The sequence below is a fragment of the Peromyscus maniculatus genome, chromosome 11, assembly GCF_049852395.1.
Source record: "Peromyscus maniculatus bairdii isolate BWxNUB_F1_BW_parent chromosome 11, HU_Pman_BW_mat_3.1, whole genome shotgun sequence".
NCBI lineage: Eukaryota > Metazoa > Chordata > Mammalia > Rodentia > Cricetidae > Peromyscus > Peromyscus maniculatus.
In genome coordinates this window covers 63,550,167-63,563,205 of record NC_134862.1, presented here as the reverse complement: position 1 = coordinate 63,563,205, position 13,039 = coordinate 63,550,167, and the positions used below count along the sequence as shown (strand labels likewise).

The following is a 13,039-nucleotide window of genomic DNA, read 5'->3' as shown; positions in this document are numbered from 1 at the left end:
TGAGTATCCTATCTACAAGAGTGCCCTGTGAGCCCCGTGACAGTCAGACATGTGAAGAAAGAATGAAAGGGTGAGTTTCTCCTTTTCTCCAGGCTGTGACCTCCTACCCCCTCTAGAGAGAGTCGCCTGGACAGCGCAAGAGAAAAATGACCACACTTTGTGGCTGCACTGGCAGGAACATCCTGACTCCCACTTTCCACAGTATCTATCAGGATGCTTGCCGCCTTTCATGTCCTTGGGCTTCTTTTTAAAAAATCTCAAAATATACTTCAGTAGACATCTCTCCTACACTGGACAATTTTAAGTTTTTAATAATGATGAATCAGAAGGAGATGAAAACTCAGAAAGAACCCTGCTATTCTGAAGGAGGGAATCGTGAGTGAAGGGCCTTTGCTTGCCCACTTCCTGATGGGGCTTGTCCCCTTGGTCTCTGGCTATTGGTCCATAGTGACCGTGTGAAAGGATGGGAAGCCTCCTGATCAGGAATGATGGCGATGGCGGAGGGTGGGAGCTGGGTGTGGAGAGAATGTAGCAACTTTTTCAAAGGTTGCAAATAATGGTGGGCGCTGTCGAATTACCTCCCCCCCCCCCCCATCAGTTTACTTTCAGCTTTCAGCTCTCAGTTGTTTCCTTAGCCCTCAGGGCTTCACGTGGCTGGGGCTGATGTCTTCACAGCTATTCCTTTCTCCCTTCGCTTCCCCTTCCTCATTTTCTCCTTCCAGGATGCTCCATTGCTGAGGTAGAAGACACGCATAGCAATTGAGAGAGGAACTCCACAGATGGAGAACCTATTATCAGAATGGATTTTGTATTGGTCTATTTTTAACAAGAGAATCATCGTATTCAAAGTGTGGCCATTTATTAATGAATTACTTCTGTGTGTGCCAAAGTCTTTGTCACATTCCAGATAATTAAAATAACCGGGTTAGTTAAAAGTAAATCCCAAATATTCTCACACAGCTCTGACTGGACCAACGTTATTCATCGGGAGTGTTTTGTAACAGAGTTAGGAAGGATATTCCAGACTTTTAGCCAACAGGGGGATTCTTTTATCCCTATGTCTTATGGGATATATTCGCTGATGTATTAATAGATTTTCTTTGAAAAAAAAAGTTTTACAACCAAGAAAGTTTATGAAATGGCACAGTAAAGTAAGCAATATATCTTTTCCCACAGTTCTTCTCACTGCCTGTGGATATATATATATAAGCTGCTGTATTCCCTAATGTTCTCTGGTTACCAAAACCACTTCCCACAAAATGCCACCATTACCTTTTATAAATTACGGCAATAGAGAGTCCACAAAAAAGCACAGTGTTTTACCCTGCAGCCGCCCTCACTGATCTTCCACCATAGCTCAGCTGGAGATCAGAGATACCTCGACAGCCATGGATTCCGTCATGGTTACTGTTGATATTGATACATCTATGAGCAGCTGAGCTCTGTTCTGGGTGCTTGGTGTAAATTTAGCCTCTGTTGCCAAAGAACACCGAAGGGGACTGGCAAGACCACAAAGCCACATGGATGTATCCATCTGGAGCCTCTAGTGAACCATCAAAGTGAACTAGGCTTTTTTTTTTTTTTTTTTTTTTTTTTTCTGAGACAGGGTTTCTCTGTGTAGCTTTGCGCCTTTCCTGGAACTCGCTTTGTAGATCAGGCTGGCCTCGAACTCTCAGAGATCCGCCTGCCTCTGCCTCCCAAGTGCTGGGATTAAAGGTGTGCGCCACCACTCCCGGCGTGAACTAGACTTTAAAGACTATTTGACTTAGGATCCTGAAGACAGGCAGAGATAGCTCTTCCTCATCTCAGACACACTAGCCTCCCTGTCCTTCACGCCCCTGGTGACTCTCAGCATTTGGTTCTTCTGCGTCTTCCTTCTGATGATGGGACATGACTTTTTTTGAGATTTGCCTCATGTCCTCTCTACTTACATTTAACCCCAACCTGGTGAAGCCAAAGGCCTAAACCTCAGACACTGAAGTTGGCAGGACTTCGTTCCCTTCCGTTGTTGAAAAATGTTTTATAATTTCTTTGTGTTGAATTTTGAGTCAGCTTGAATTATACTGGGCTCATCTGAATTCAGTGCAGGGCCAAAACAAAAGGCACAGATTTGCCAAAAGGGCTTGGCTTAGGGATTGTTTTTAATGGAAGATCTGACTGTCCAGTGACAGCAGCCATGATCAATCAGCAGATAGACTTATGTGACTTGATACTTAACTGAAAAAGAAAATGAGATAATTGGGGAGAAAAAAAAAAGATTGGATTGTAGATATCCACAAGATACATGAGAACAATCACTTTAAAATAAATTTTCAAGGTCTAGTAGTGAGAAGGAGAAAGAGGTATGTAAAAAGGATGGGTCAACAGTTGCCATAGACATCCTGAACTCTGGTTTTAATTTTATTAAGCATGTTAGTTATAGGAATGACATTTGATCTTGATGGTCCTGATTTCCCCAATGAAATGGGGATAAAATATCTATTGTGAGTTTCAACTTGATATTGAAAGTGATGCATGAAGGGTTGGGTTAGGGGGAGAGTTCAAAAGTCTGCATACGTGCAATACAAATCCAGAAAGCCCCTTTTAAAAGATGTGGGCAGGGAGAATTCAGGGAACAAGAGGAGCCCTTGGTCAAGAGACAAGGATGTCAGAGAGAACACCTCAGTATTCACTGAGTTTGATTTCAAGGGTCTCTTAAGAGACAACAATCCCAAGGCAAGGTCTCCCATAGGGAGTCAGCAGAGCCTGGTACATCAGTTGAGGCAGGTCCAAGCCCCTCCTCCCTGCACCAAGGCTGTGCAAGGTGTCTCACCATAGGCACTGGGTTCCAAAAAGCTAGCGCATGCACTAGGGACAGGTCCTAGTCCCACTGCCTGGGGGCCCCCTAAACAGTTCAAGCTAAACAACTGACTCCCCATGGGAGACCTTGCCTTGGAGGAGTTGGGAATGGAGGCTGGGGGGGAGGGGGAAGGACAGGGGAATCTGAGGTTGATATGTAAAATGAATAGAAAATCTCTTAATAAAAAAAGGAGAAAAAATACAATTCATTCTTACTCAGTTCTGGGCACCTCAATAACTTTGTATCTAACTTGGAGCATAAGAATCTATAATACAGGTTTTTGTGCTCCCCCCTACTTTTCTGTATCAGCATGAGTTAGGGGAGAAGGAAGAGTGGAGAGAGAGATCAGCAGAGATTGGAAGATCTCATATGATCACTCTTCGAATCTAGATATAGTCCTTGCTCTGCCCAGGGCTTTACTGGGGCCAGACCTGGGCTAGCTGTCTACAGGATCATGGTGGAAGAAGGAAAGTCATCCCAGGAGCTGGGCAACATGGTGTGAACCTAATTCCTTCTAAGCACCCATACTAAGGGCTTTTACTAAGTTAGTCCTACTAACACCCATGGGATAGGGTGACAGGCACAGCCTGCCCTTGTTTTTTGGTAATCTATCTAGCTTAAGAGTGCAAAGGTTGAGAGTACATGTTACCATGAATCATAAAGCCAATTCCCCTTTTTATAACATTGGAAATACATTTTGCCTTTTTTCCATTCTGTTTTCATATCTTCTAAGTAAAGGTGTTAGAGTTTTCCCACTAAGGATATTACAGAGATGCTGCGGTGACCTTCACTAGGCACATGGCAGAGTGTGAGTTGTCTTACAGTAAAGTGGAAAGGGATGGGAGTGAGATAAATGTTTAACTGTAATCGCACCGTGATTGTTACATCCCCCTCTGTATGAAGCTGCCGGAATGTAGGCTTTGCTTCTAGGAGTCGGCTTTAAATATTAAGAACCCATTTTTCTTTTTTTCAGACCAATGATGCCTTAGGAGCCACCTGGAATTGGCTGTACTTCATCCCCCTCATCATCATTGGATCCTTCTTTGTTCTCAACCTTGTCCTGGGAGTGCTTTCAGGGTAAGCCAGACGTTTCACTCTTCTTTTGTGAGCTGCTAGCTCAGAGCTAATGCCTTCCGATTCACGACAGGTTTACTCATTTAACTGTCCCTTAGAAGACACTTACTGGACAGCCCCTTTGTGCCAATGCTGTTTTAGCTGCTTCAGTCCAGTAACAGGCGATTGTTCTAACCACCTGGATTATTTTTAGGCATTAAAAATCTTTGTCATATACAGTTCTGAACGCAGGGTCTTGTGGGTTCATTTATCCACATATATATCCATCCATTCAATAACTCTATGTCAAACACTGTGCTGGTTGTTAGGGACATAAAGTTAAAGAATATACAGATTTTATCCTCAAAAAATGCTTGCTTGCTTCACAGTGTATTGGACATCACGTCTCTTGTTTGCGACTTGAATTCTTCCATACCAATTTGTGTTGCCCAGTGTCTAACATGCTTTGTGGAGAAGATATTTTTGTCATTGGAAAAAGGGAGTACAAATCTTGTTCTTATTGACCAATGTGAAATACAGTCATTTGTTTAAGAGAAGGAACAAATCTCATAGGCTAAAGTCATTAGAGTTGGTTTCAAACAGGACTGGGAATTGCATGCAGGATAAGTTATGCGTTAGCATAATACAGGAAAACAGAGTATATGGAGATAAACACGCCAGAGAAGATAAAGAAATGGGACATGGCATGGAGCATAAGGAAGCTAAACTATGACATTTTAAGATGGCTCAGCCCAGGTAAATATTTTAGAAAACCCTACATTTCACTGAGCCGAGTTGGGATTGTGGTAGTGGTGATGATGATGATGATGATGATGATGATGGTGATGATAATTTTGTCAGTTGGTGTAAGCTCTTCAAATGATAGCAAGTAAAGTGATCTTTGTGTATACATGTGGCAGACTGAAACAAGTTGGGGATTTTTTTTTTGAAACTCTATGAATAGAGAAAAGACACATTAAAAGGACACAAGAACAAGGAAGTGGGAGAAATGACAGCAGATGGGAATATGAACAAACTTATTAATACTACAAATGGTTAACGCCGCAGTAGTTGTAAAAGCTTAAGCATCTCCAATGGAGAATGACAATAAATAGGCAGACTGATTTCCCTTGTGAGTAGAAGAAAGGCTTGGGAATTAGAAACAGCACATATTCCGAAGAATTGGAATGCACATAATGTTAAAAACAGGAGACTGATAAAAAAAAAAATCAATCTTACTTTCCAGACACTACTGGCAAGTATCTGCCCCATTTAGCCACACCCCTAAACAAATTAGGAGACCTACTCTCTGTTGAAGGAAGGGTTGGAAGAGGGACACTTGCTGCATCCGAGGGTGGGCTTGACGTTGTCATGGAAACAAGAGGCCTAAGTGACAGTCCATAAGCTGAATGTCGGTTCCCCAGCCCACTTCTGTTTTCTCAGAAAAACCACAATCTGGCAATAGTTTAGAGGATTCTTCTGTGGGGATTCTCTCTTAAGAGAAAACATTTATCTATCACAGTCTGGTGAGGTTAGAGAAGCAGGTTCCCATCCCATCTCCCCTCGTAAAGCTCATTATGTCCATTCCCTTTGGCTATCACAATAAACGACCACAATGCAGGCGGTGTAAACCAAAAGGAATTTTATTCTCTGGTAGATTTTGAGTTACAAGCTCCAGATCTGGCAGGTCCACTGGGAGAATTATGTCTTCCTTCTTCCAGCTTTGGTAGATCCAGGCATCCCTTGGATTATCACAGTGTCATCCCTCCAGTCTCTGCCTCAGGGCTCACATAGCCTCTTCCTCTCCCGTGTCTGTCATCTCCCTCAGGTTTGCACTTATAAGGGTATTTGCGACTTGATTTAGCATCATTGGATAATCTAGGTTGATCTTTTCTTCTGAATATACTTAACTTTGCTGCATCTGCAAAGATTCTTTTCCCAAATAAGGTAATGTGCAGGAGCTCCAGGAATTAGAATATGAATGGTCTTTTTAAGGGGTTGCAGCTCAGCCCACTGCATTCAACACTCCCCAAGCCCCAGCTATGGGTGCCGAATTTCCACTGCCTTGCTGGTGGTGTGAACACATAGCCAGGGGTCATCAGCATTTGGGCAAACTGCCCAAATCGAAAGGCCCTAAGTGACATGTTAAACAGACCAAAGAAACTTGAGTGAATATGAGCAGTGCAGGTAGTACCAGATAATTTTAAAAAAAACCATATTTGATGCCAGCAGAGACAGAGAAACAATTTCATATACAAAGTTACAGCTTATTACAAAAAGATGCTAAAAGGTCTTATTAAATAAAAACAAAACTGGAGCCAGGTATTGGGGTGAATGCTGGAAGATCAGAGAAGCAGAACAAGCCACAGCCACCTCACCTTGCCAATTCCACAGCTGATCCTGTTTCCTCAGACTGGAAGCCTCTGATTTCAGCTGAACTGTTGTTCAAAAGCCTAAAAGCCTAACCAGCTGTTGTTCCTGGTCCTCACGCCTTATATACCTTTTTGCTTTTTGCCATCACTTCCTGGGATTAAAGGCATGAGTCACCATGCCTGGCTGTTTCCAGTGTGGCCTTAAACTCACAGAGATCTGGATGGATCTCTGCCTCCCAAGAGAAAGGATTAATGGTGTGTGTGTGCCACCATTTTCTGGCCTCAATGTCTATCTAGTGGCTGTTCTGTCCTCTGCCCCAGATAAGTTTATTAGGATGCACAGTATATTGGGGGGACACAATATCTCACTACATGTTGAGATTAAGATGAACTGTTGGAATAATATGTAAACTGTAATTGATCAAGTGTGCAAAGCTGAGTTCATGTAAAAAGGCAATCAAACAAAGAGTAAAGTTGGAGTGCAAAATTGGATACCACTTAAGAAGTGGGGTGGAGGGAGAGTCAGAGGCAGAGACACAGAGAGAGACAGAGATAGAAAGAGACAAGCACGGATAGAGAGCCAGAGCCAGAGCCAGACACTGACTGACTCAAAGACAAGGTGTGGTGGCACACACACTGTAATCCCAGTACTTGAGAGACTGAGGCAGCAGAATCACATTTCCAAGGTCAGTCTGGGGGTATGTAGTAAGGCCTTGTTTCAAAATATTTACAACTGATCCAACATTTTCACAAGAAAGTTCCATAAAGAGAACAATGAAATGAGAAGGAAGAATTAACATAGAAAAATATGACAGATGTTCCCAGAACCAAAAGACTCACCATTGCCAGATTAAAAGAACTATTGAGACAGGTGCAAAGACATTCTTTCCAGCGTGGTTTCTTGGCAGTGGGCATGGGAAGCATCCTGGGTGTCCCAAGCTGGGAGATTAAATATGTAAACTGTAGGATGCATACCGTGGCATGTGATGTAGCAATTAAGAGCAACAGATACCATGTGCACATGGAGTATAGGGTATCTTAAGAATGGTTCATGGAAAACAAGGAGACAATGCGATATGCTATCACATTTGTATATGTATAAAACACAGTTTGCAAAAATACATTCAAATGAAAAGTTATGCATTGGCAATGTTGTAATAGTTTGTGTGGCCAGGTACTAGAATGCGGATGTGTAGACTAACCATGAAAATGTCTACTGAGCCCTCAGGACATCCAGGAAATCACACCAAGGTGACTCACCATGAATTTCAAACCATCGGAGAAAAGAACATCCTGAAAGCTTCTGCCAGTTGGGAACAGGGTTAATGTTTGGCTATAAAGAATCAGAATGCCAGCTGGGTAGTGGTGGCGCATGCCTTTAATCCCAGCACCCGGGAGGCAGAGGCAGGCAGATCTCTGTGAGTTCAAGGACAGCCTGGGCTACAGAGTGAGTTCCAGGAAAGGCTCCAAAGCTACACAAGAGAAACCCTGTCTCAAAAAAAACCAAAAATAAAATAAATTAAATAAAAAATAATGCCAGTGAGCTTCTCAGTGGTAACACTGAAAGTTAGAAGGCACTACAGAAGTTCTTAAAACTTCCTAACAGGAAAACAACTTTGAAGACCAAATGCTTTGCCTAGCCAGAGTGCCAGTTACCTGTGTGAACAGAGTAACAGCCTTTGAGGAAACAGCTACAAAAGAATATGAGTCACTAAGAACAAAGAAGAGTGTAAGAAAAGAAAGGAAGGCATGGAGCTGGGGGATGGCTCAAAGTTTAAGAGAGGGCCCACATGGCGGCTCATGATTGTATGTAAACTCTATTCTCAAGGGATCTGACATCTGCAGGGTCTGCACACACTCAGTGCACAGACATGCATGCCAGCAAACAGTTACACATGTATAATAAAATAAAGTAAAGAAACAGAATAAACCTCAGAGAGAGAGGGGGAGAGAGGGGGGAGAGAGAGAGAAAGAGGGAGGGAGGGAGAGAGAGAGAGAGAGAGAGAGAGAGAGAGAGAGAGCAAGCAAGCAAACATGATACTCACGAACACAAAGGATACAGTAGAGAACAAAGACAAAGAGATTGAGCCCCAGTATTGTAGTGAAATAAAATGAGGGTGACAACACTCAGTCACTGAGAGGGTATCAGGATCAGACTTCAATAAGGTGCCAGAGGGTCCTAAAAATGCTATCTTTAGGAAACAAGTACAACTAATATATTCCCTGATGTGTTGTATTCGAACGGGTTCTGTGATTTGTTTTGGTCCAAACCACACAAACACAAAATAGTATATTCCTTCTCTCTTTATTCACCTCTGTCTCCTTTCTTTCCCTCCCCCATTCCCCCAACTGAAGCATTTAATTCACAATATACAGAAGTACTACTCCCAGAGAAACGGAAGCACAGCAGGTCCTCTGTGTAGCTCAGCTGCCAACCTGGTTTCCATTGTTGATGCTGAAGTCTGAGCTAGCCTCTCACAGTGTTACGACTGCCTTTATTACCTTGGGGGAGGCTGAGTATGGGGAAGGGAATAGGGTATCAAAGACCAAAATCTCAGGTTCCACAGTAAGCAAATCATTAAGTAGTCTCTAAAACTGAAAGATAAAGAAATGGCAGTGTTTTAAGTATAATATTTAGAAAATTTGAAATGAATACCAGAAGACACAGAAGAGTTGAAAGTGGTTGCCTCTGGAGAATGAGATTCTGGGGTTGGGAAAGGGAGACAGAGGGCTGCTATTTTTTCATTACAATCTTTTAAAATTGTTTGACTTTTAGAGTTCCATGTGCATGACTCCGAGGAAAAGAAAAATACCTTAACATTTGAAGCAAAATTATCATAAAGCAAGTGTAGGATGGACCGAGGGTCTGAGGACACTAACCTCGCCCCAGCAGGGAAGGACTGACCTGGGAGGGAACAGATCAAGGACGCAATTGTGCCAGTCCCCCTGTGCCACACTAAGAAATGTGGCAGAAACCCGTAAAATGGCCACGGAGAAGACACTGGGGAGAAGCTCTCATCAGTCTGTGACTATTTGGTTTGAGCCAGTTCTGTGGCCATCAACTCCCCTCTGGCTGGGAGACCACCTTCTTGGATCAGAAGATGTCAAGCTTACTGACTTGCCAGAAAGAAGCCTCTTTACTACCTGAGACCTTGGAAGTGGTGCTGGCAGCTGGGAAGGGCTGGTGTGAATAAAGCCTGACATTTAAAAGAATGTTAACCATAGGGACCTTGCGAGCTGGGGCTGAAATACTTTCTTCTGTCCTGGTTTCTCTTCTGTGTTCTGGTGCTGCCCTCAGTGGCTCAGCATTGGGAGGATTTTCGTTGGTGTCTACAGAGGACTCGGCACGGCACCACTGGGTCCTGTGTATGGCGGGGGGGGGGGGGGGGGGGAGGGTCATGGGCTTTCTCTGCTGCTGGATCTGTGAGTCCATGCTTCTGGAAAGGATGAAACATCCCCTTAGCTGGGGTTCACACGCTGAAGCACCTGGTATATAGCTTTGCACATTTTGTCTCCAGGGAATGGGCTTCAGCGACCTGTGAGCATATTGAATGTTTTGTGCCAATGGGACTCCAGGAGTGGGGGACTACAGTAATGGAAAGAGGATGCGCAAACCTCCCTACACTGAGCAAGGGTCTTCTGGGCATCACATATGCAAATGACAGAAGGCCCCGTCCCCAGAGGCCGAGGCATTGATGAAAAACTGTGAGGTGTGTTTGTTGACTTCGTATTTAAAAAGGAGAGATGGGTAGAAGCATTGTAGCGTTTTTTTACGTGTCTCCGAGGAAATAGGATTTGATGAAAACCATTAGCTTAGGCTTGAAGAGAAGCAGAGCTTCCTGTCTCCATGGCAACCAACCAGGGCTGCATAAGCACATCCTGAAGTGCTGTCAGGGGCTACAGGGCAGAAGGCTTCATACAAACAGAAAATGACCCTGAGCTCTTCCAGCATCTCCACCTGCTGCATCCAGGGCTTCTGAGAGAGGGAGATAAACGTGGGGGGGAGGTCGGGGTGAGGATTATGCCATTTCCAATGGGAGTAAGGAAGTCAGAACAAGGACTACTTACAGATGCACTGGGAGTGATGAGAAGCCTCATGTATGATGTAAAGTATCTTATAGTTTTCAGAGCACCTTGCTTCCAAGATCATCTTCATTTCTTGAAACAACTTGGTGTAGGCACAGGACATCTTTAAAGATGGAATGAAGAGCTGGTCTACAACAAGGTTCTGGCAGAAGCAGGGCCAGAGATCACAGTCACTCAAACTCTCTTAGGTGCTAATCTTATTATCCCCCATGGCCTTCAGAAAGGCTGCCCAGAATGTTGTTCTGGCCACAGTACAAAGTTTAGGTTCCAATGTTAATCTGTACATGTATTGATCCCATGCTTATTTTCACACACTGGTCTTCATGTATGTGATGTGACAATGTGACCTTGTACATATGCGAGAGAAGATGCCAAGACCCACGGGAAGGACCTTTTTGCTCTAATGACTGATGGAAAGAGGTGGCCTGTTAGTATCAGAGGAAGGCTTCTTCTGGTTGCATCCCTTCAATGAGTGGAGTAGCTCCATTGTCAAGACTCATTTCTCGTGAAACCTTCTCTGACAACAAAACAAAAGGAAACTAAAAGGCATGTAAAGGGGGTCTAAGTTCAAGTAGTCTGGGATTCAAATTCTTGTGAAAGCTATTATTTAAGATTCATATATGTAGGTTCTGTAGTTTTTGTACAAGTAATTTTGCAAGGCATTGTTGAGGACACAGAGGTAAGATCTATGTCTTAGTCTTGTTCATAGGAACAGACTAACCAATGTGTCTTCAGAGTAACCTTTGATCTGCTGACTCATTTGTCCTTGTACATTAGGAGGTGGGAACTTAGCGTTTTCTGGGCCTGACTTGAGACAGAAATGGTTGCTGGTCTTATAAATTATCCATGCTAAGCTTAGCAGTCCAGATAAGATTCTGAGTAGTGCTTCTGGATATTAATTGCCATGTGTCTGATCTTCCTAAGACAAGTAGACATGGCTAAAATAACTGTGTGTTTAATTATATCAATGTTCTTGGGCTACTAACACTGAAATCAACCAGTAGACATCGGTCATTTTCTCAGATAACCATTTCTGAGTGCATGCTATAAATGTTACTCACTGCCAGGTGTTGTGGACATCACAACAAGTTCAGAGAACTGTTATCCTTCAAGAACTTGTAATCAAGGTAGAGAATTAGGGCAAGCATTAAAATTAGGGCGTAGCAATCTGGCTCAGTAAGTAAAGGTTCCTACCACCAAGCCCAACAACCAGAGTTTGACTCCCCAGAACCCACTTGGTAGAAGGAAAGTACACTCCCAGATTGTCCTCTGACCTCCAGAGGGATGCTGTGTCAGGTACATGTGACTTCCCTACTAATACATAAATGTAATTAAAAAGCAATTAGATTAGCGGGGGACCAAGATCAACTAAGACTAGCGGAAGAGGGCAACACTTCTGCACATTTTTGAGACAGCTAATGGTTAGCTAGAACTGAGAAAGAAGACCTTTCAGTGGGTTAAGATTTACAGGGAAGCAGACCAGAGTAGGGAGGCAAGCTGGGCGTAGCAGTTCTGGAGAGAAGCAGGGACTCAATGAGTTCAATACAGAGAGGATGGAAAAGATGGGACAGATCCAACAAGCGATGAGGTGGGACATACAGGACTCGGGACCGTGCAGTGGTTCTCAACCTGTGGGTCCCCCAGTCTCTTTGGGAGTCGAAAGACCCTTACACAGGTGTCACCTAAGACCATGAGAAAACACTCACTGAAGTCACATATAAAGCTAAATTAAAAGGCATAATTTAATTATGATTCAAAACAGTAGCAAAATTACAGTTGTGAAGTAGCAATGGAAATAACGTTATAGTCGGGGGTCACCACAACCCGGGGAACTGCATTATAGGGTCACAGTGTTAAGGAGGTTGAGAGCCACTGGTGCCATGTCTGAGTGCCGTAGGACAATTTTGGCCACTTCTGAATTTCTGAATTGGGCTACCAGGTGGCTGGGAGAGAACAGAGAAGCAAGAGTTAGGTTTTGAGGGACATGGGATAGGTTTTGGGTCTGTCGGGCTGAGAGAACACATTTTCCGCCTTTTGACTAGCTCACGGCAGCAGAGTAGGGGTTGTTTCAGGTTGTTACTTTTAAAGCCCTGATTTATTGGGTCTGTGCCAAGCACTAAATGTTGTGCCAATTCCACGACATGCATTGTTTTATTTAATCCTCATAAAGAGCCTATGAGGTATTGCTTTCTTCTTTTATAAATAGGGAAACGGTGGTAGAAAAGGTTGGTAGCTTGCCTACATAAACAGAGTTGTTAAGCAGCAGGTTCAGAATTTGGAATAAGATCTGCTATGTCTGAACACCCATGCCCTTAGACACGTCCTCCACATAGCTCCCATTTTTTTGGAGAGTAAAATATGTTATTGTCTAGGATCCAGTACAGTGTAATATGGTAAATATAAAAGGGGCTGTCAGTGGTAGCAAGGACAATCCTGTAGAAAAATATTTCATGTTAAACCTTATCATAGCAATTACAATAGATTCCATAGTGCCTACTTTGACTAGAAGCATATTTGTATGACTATGGGGGTCACATAAATTAAAGCTAAATTAAAAGGCATGCCATTATTCAAGATAGTTGGGTCCTCATGTCCCACATAGGGACATCAACCTAGACACTCTGTTATTTGCATTTCTTTAGAAATGTCCTTGCTTTTCTACCTTCTGTAATCTGGAGTAAGCCTTGGC

General features: G+C 43.3%; 1 protein-coding gene across 3 annotated transcripts in view; it reads left to right on the top strand.

The window, feature by feature from the left end:
• Cacna1e (calcium voltage-gated channel subunit alpha1 E) overlaps nt 1–13,039 on the top strand; it is a 466,977-nt gene that overhangs the window by 317,840 nt on the left and 136,098 nt on the right. For all 3 annotated transcript variants that reach the window (XM_076547646.1, XM_076547648.1, XM_076547647.1), the window contains one exon: nt 3,813–3,916. In XM_076547646.1, coding sequence (XP_076403761.1) covers nt 3,813–3,916 — 104 coding nt within the window. The remainder of the gene's footprint in view (nt 1–3,812; nt 3,917–13,039) is intronic.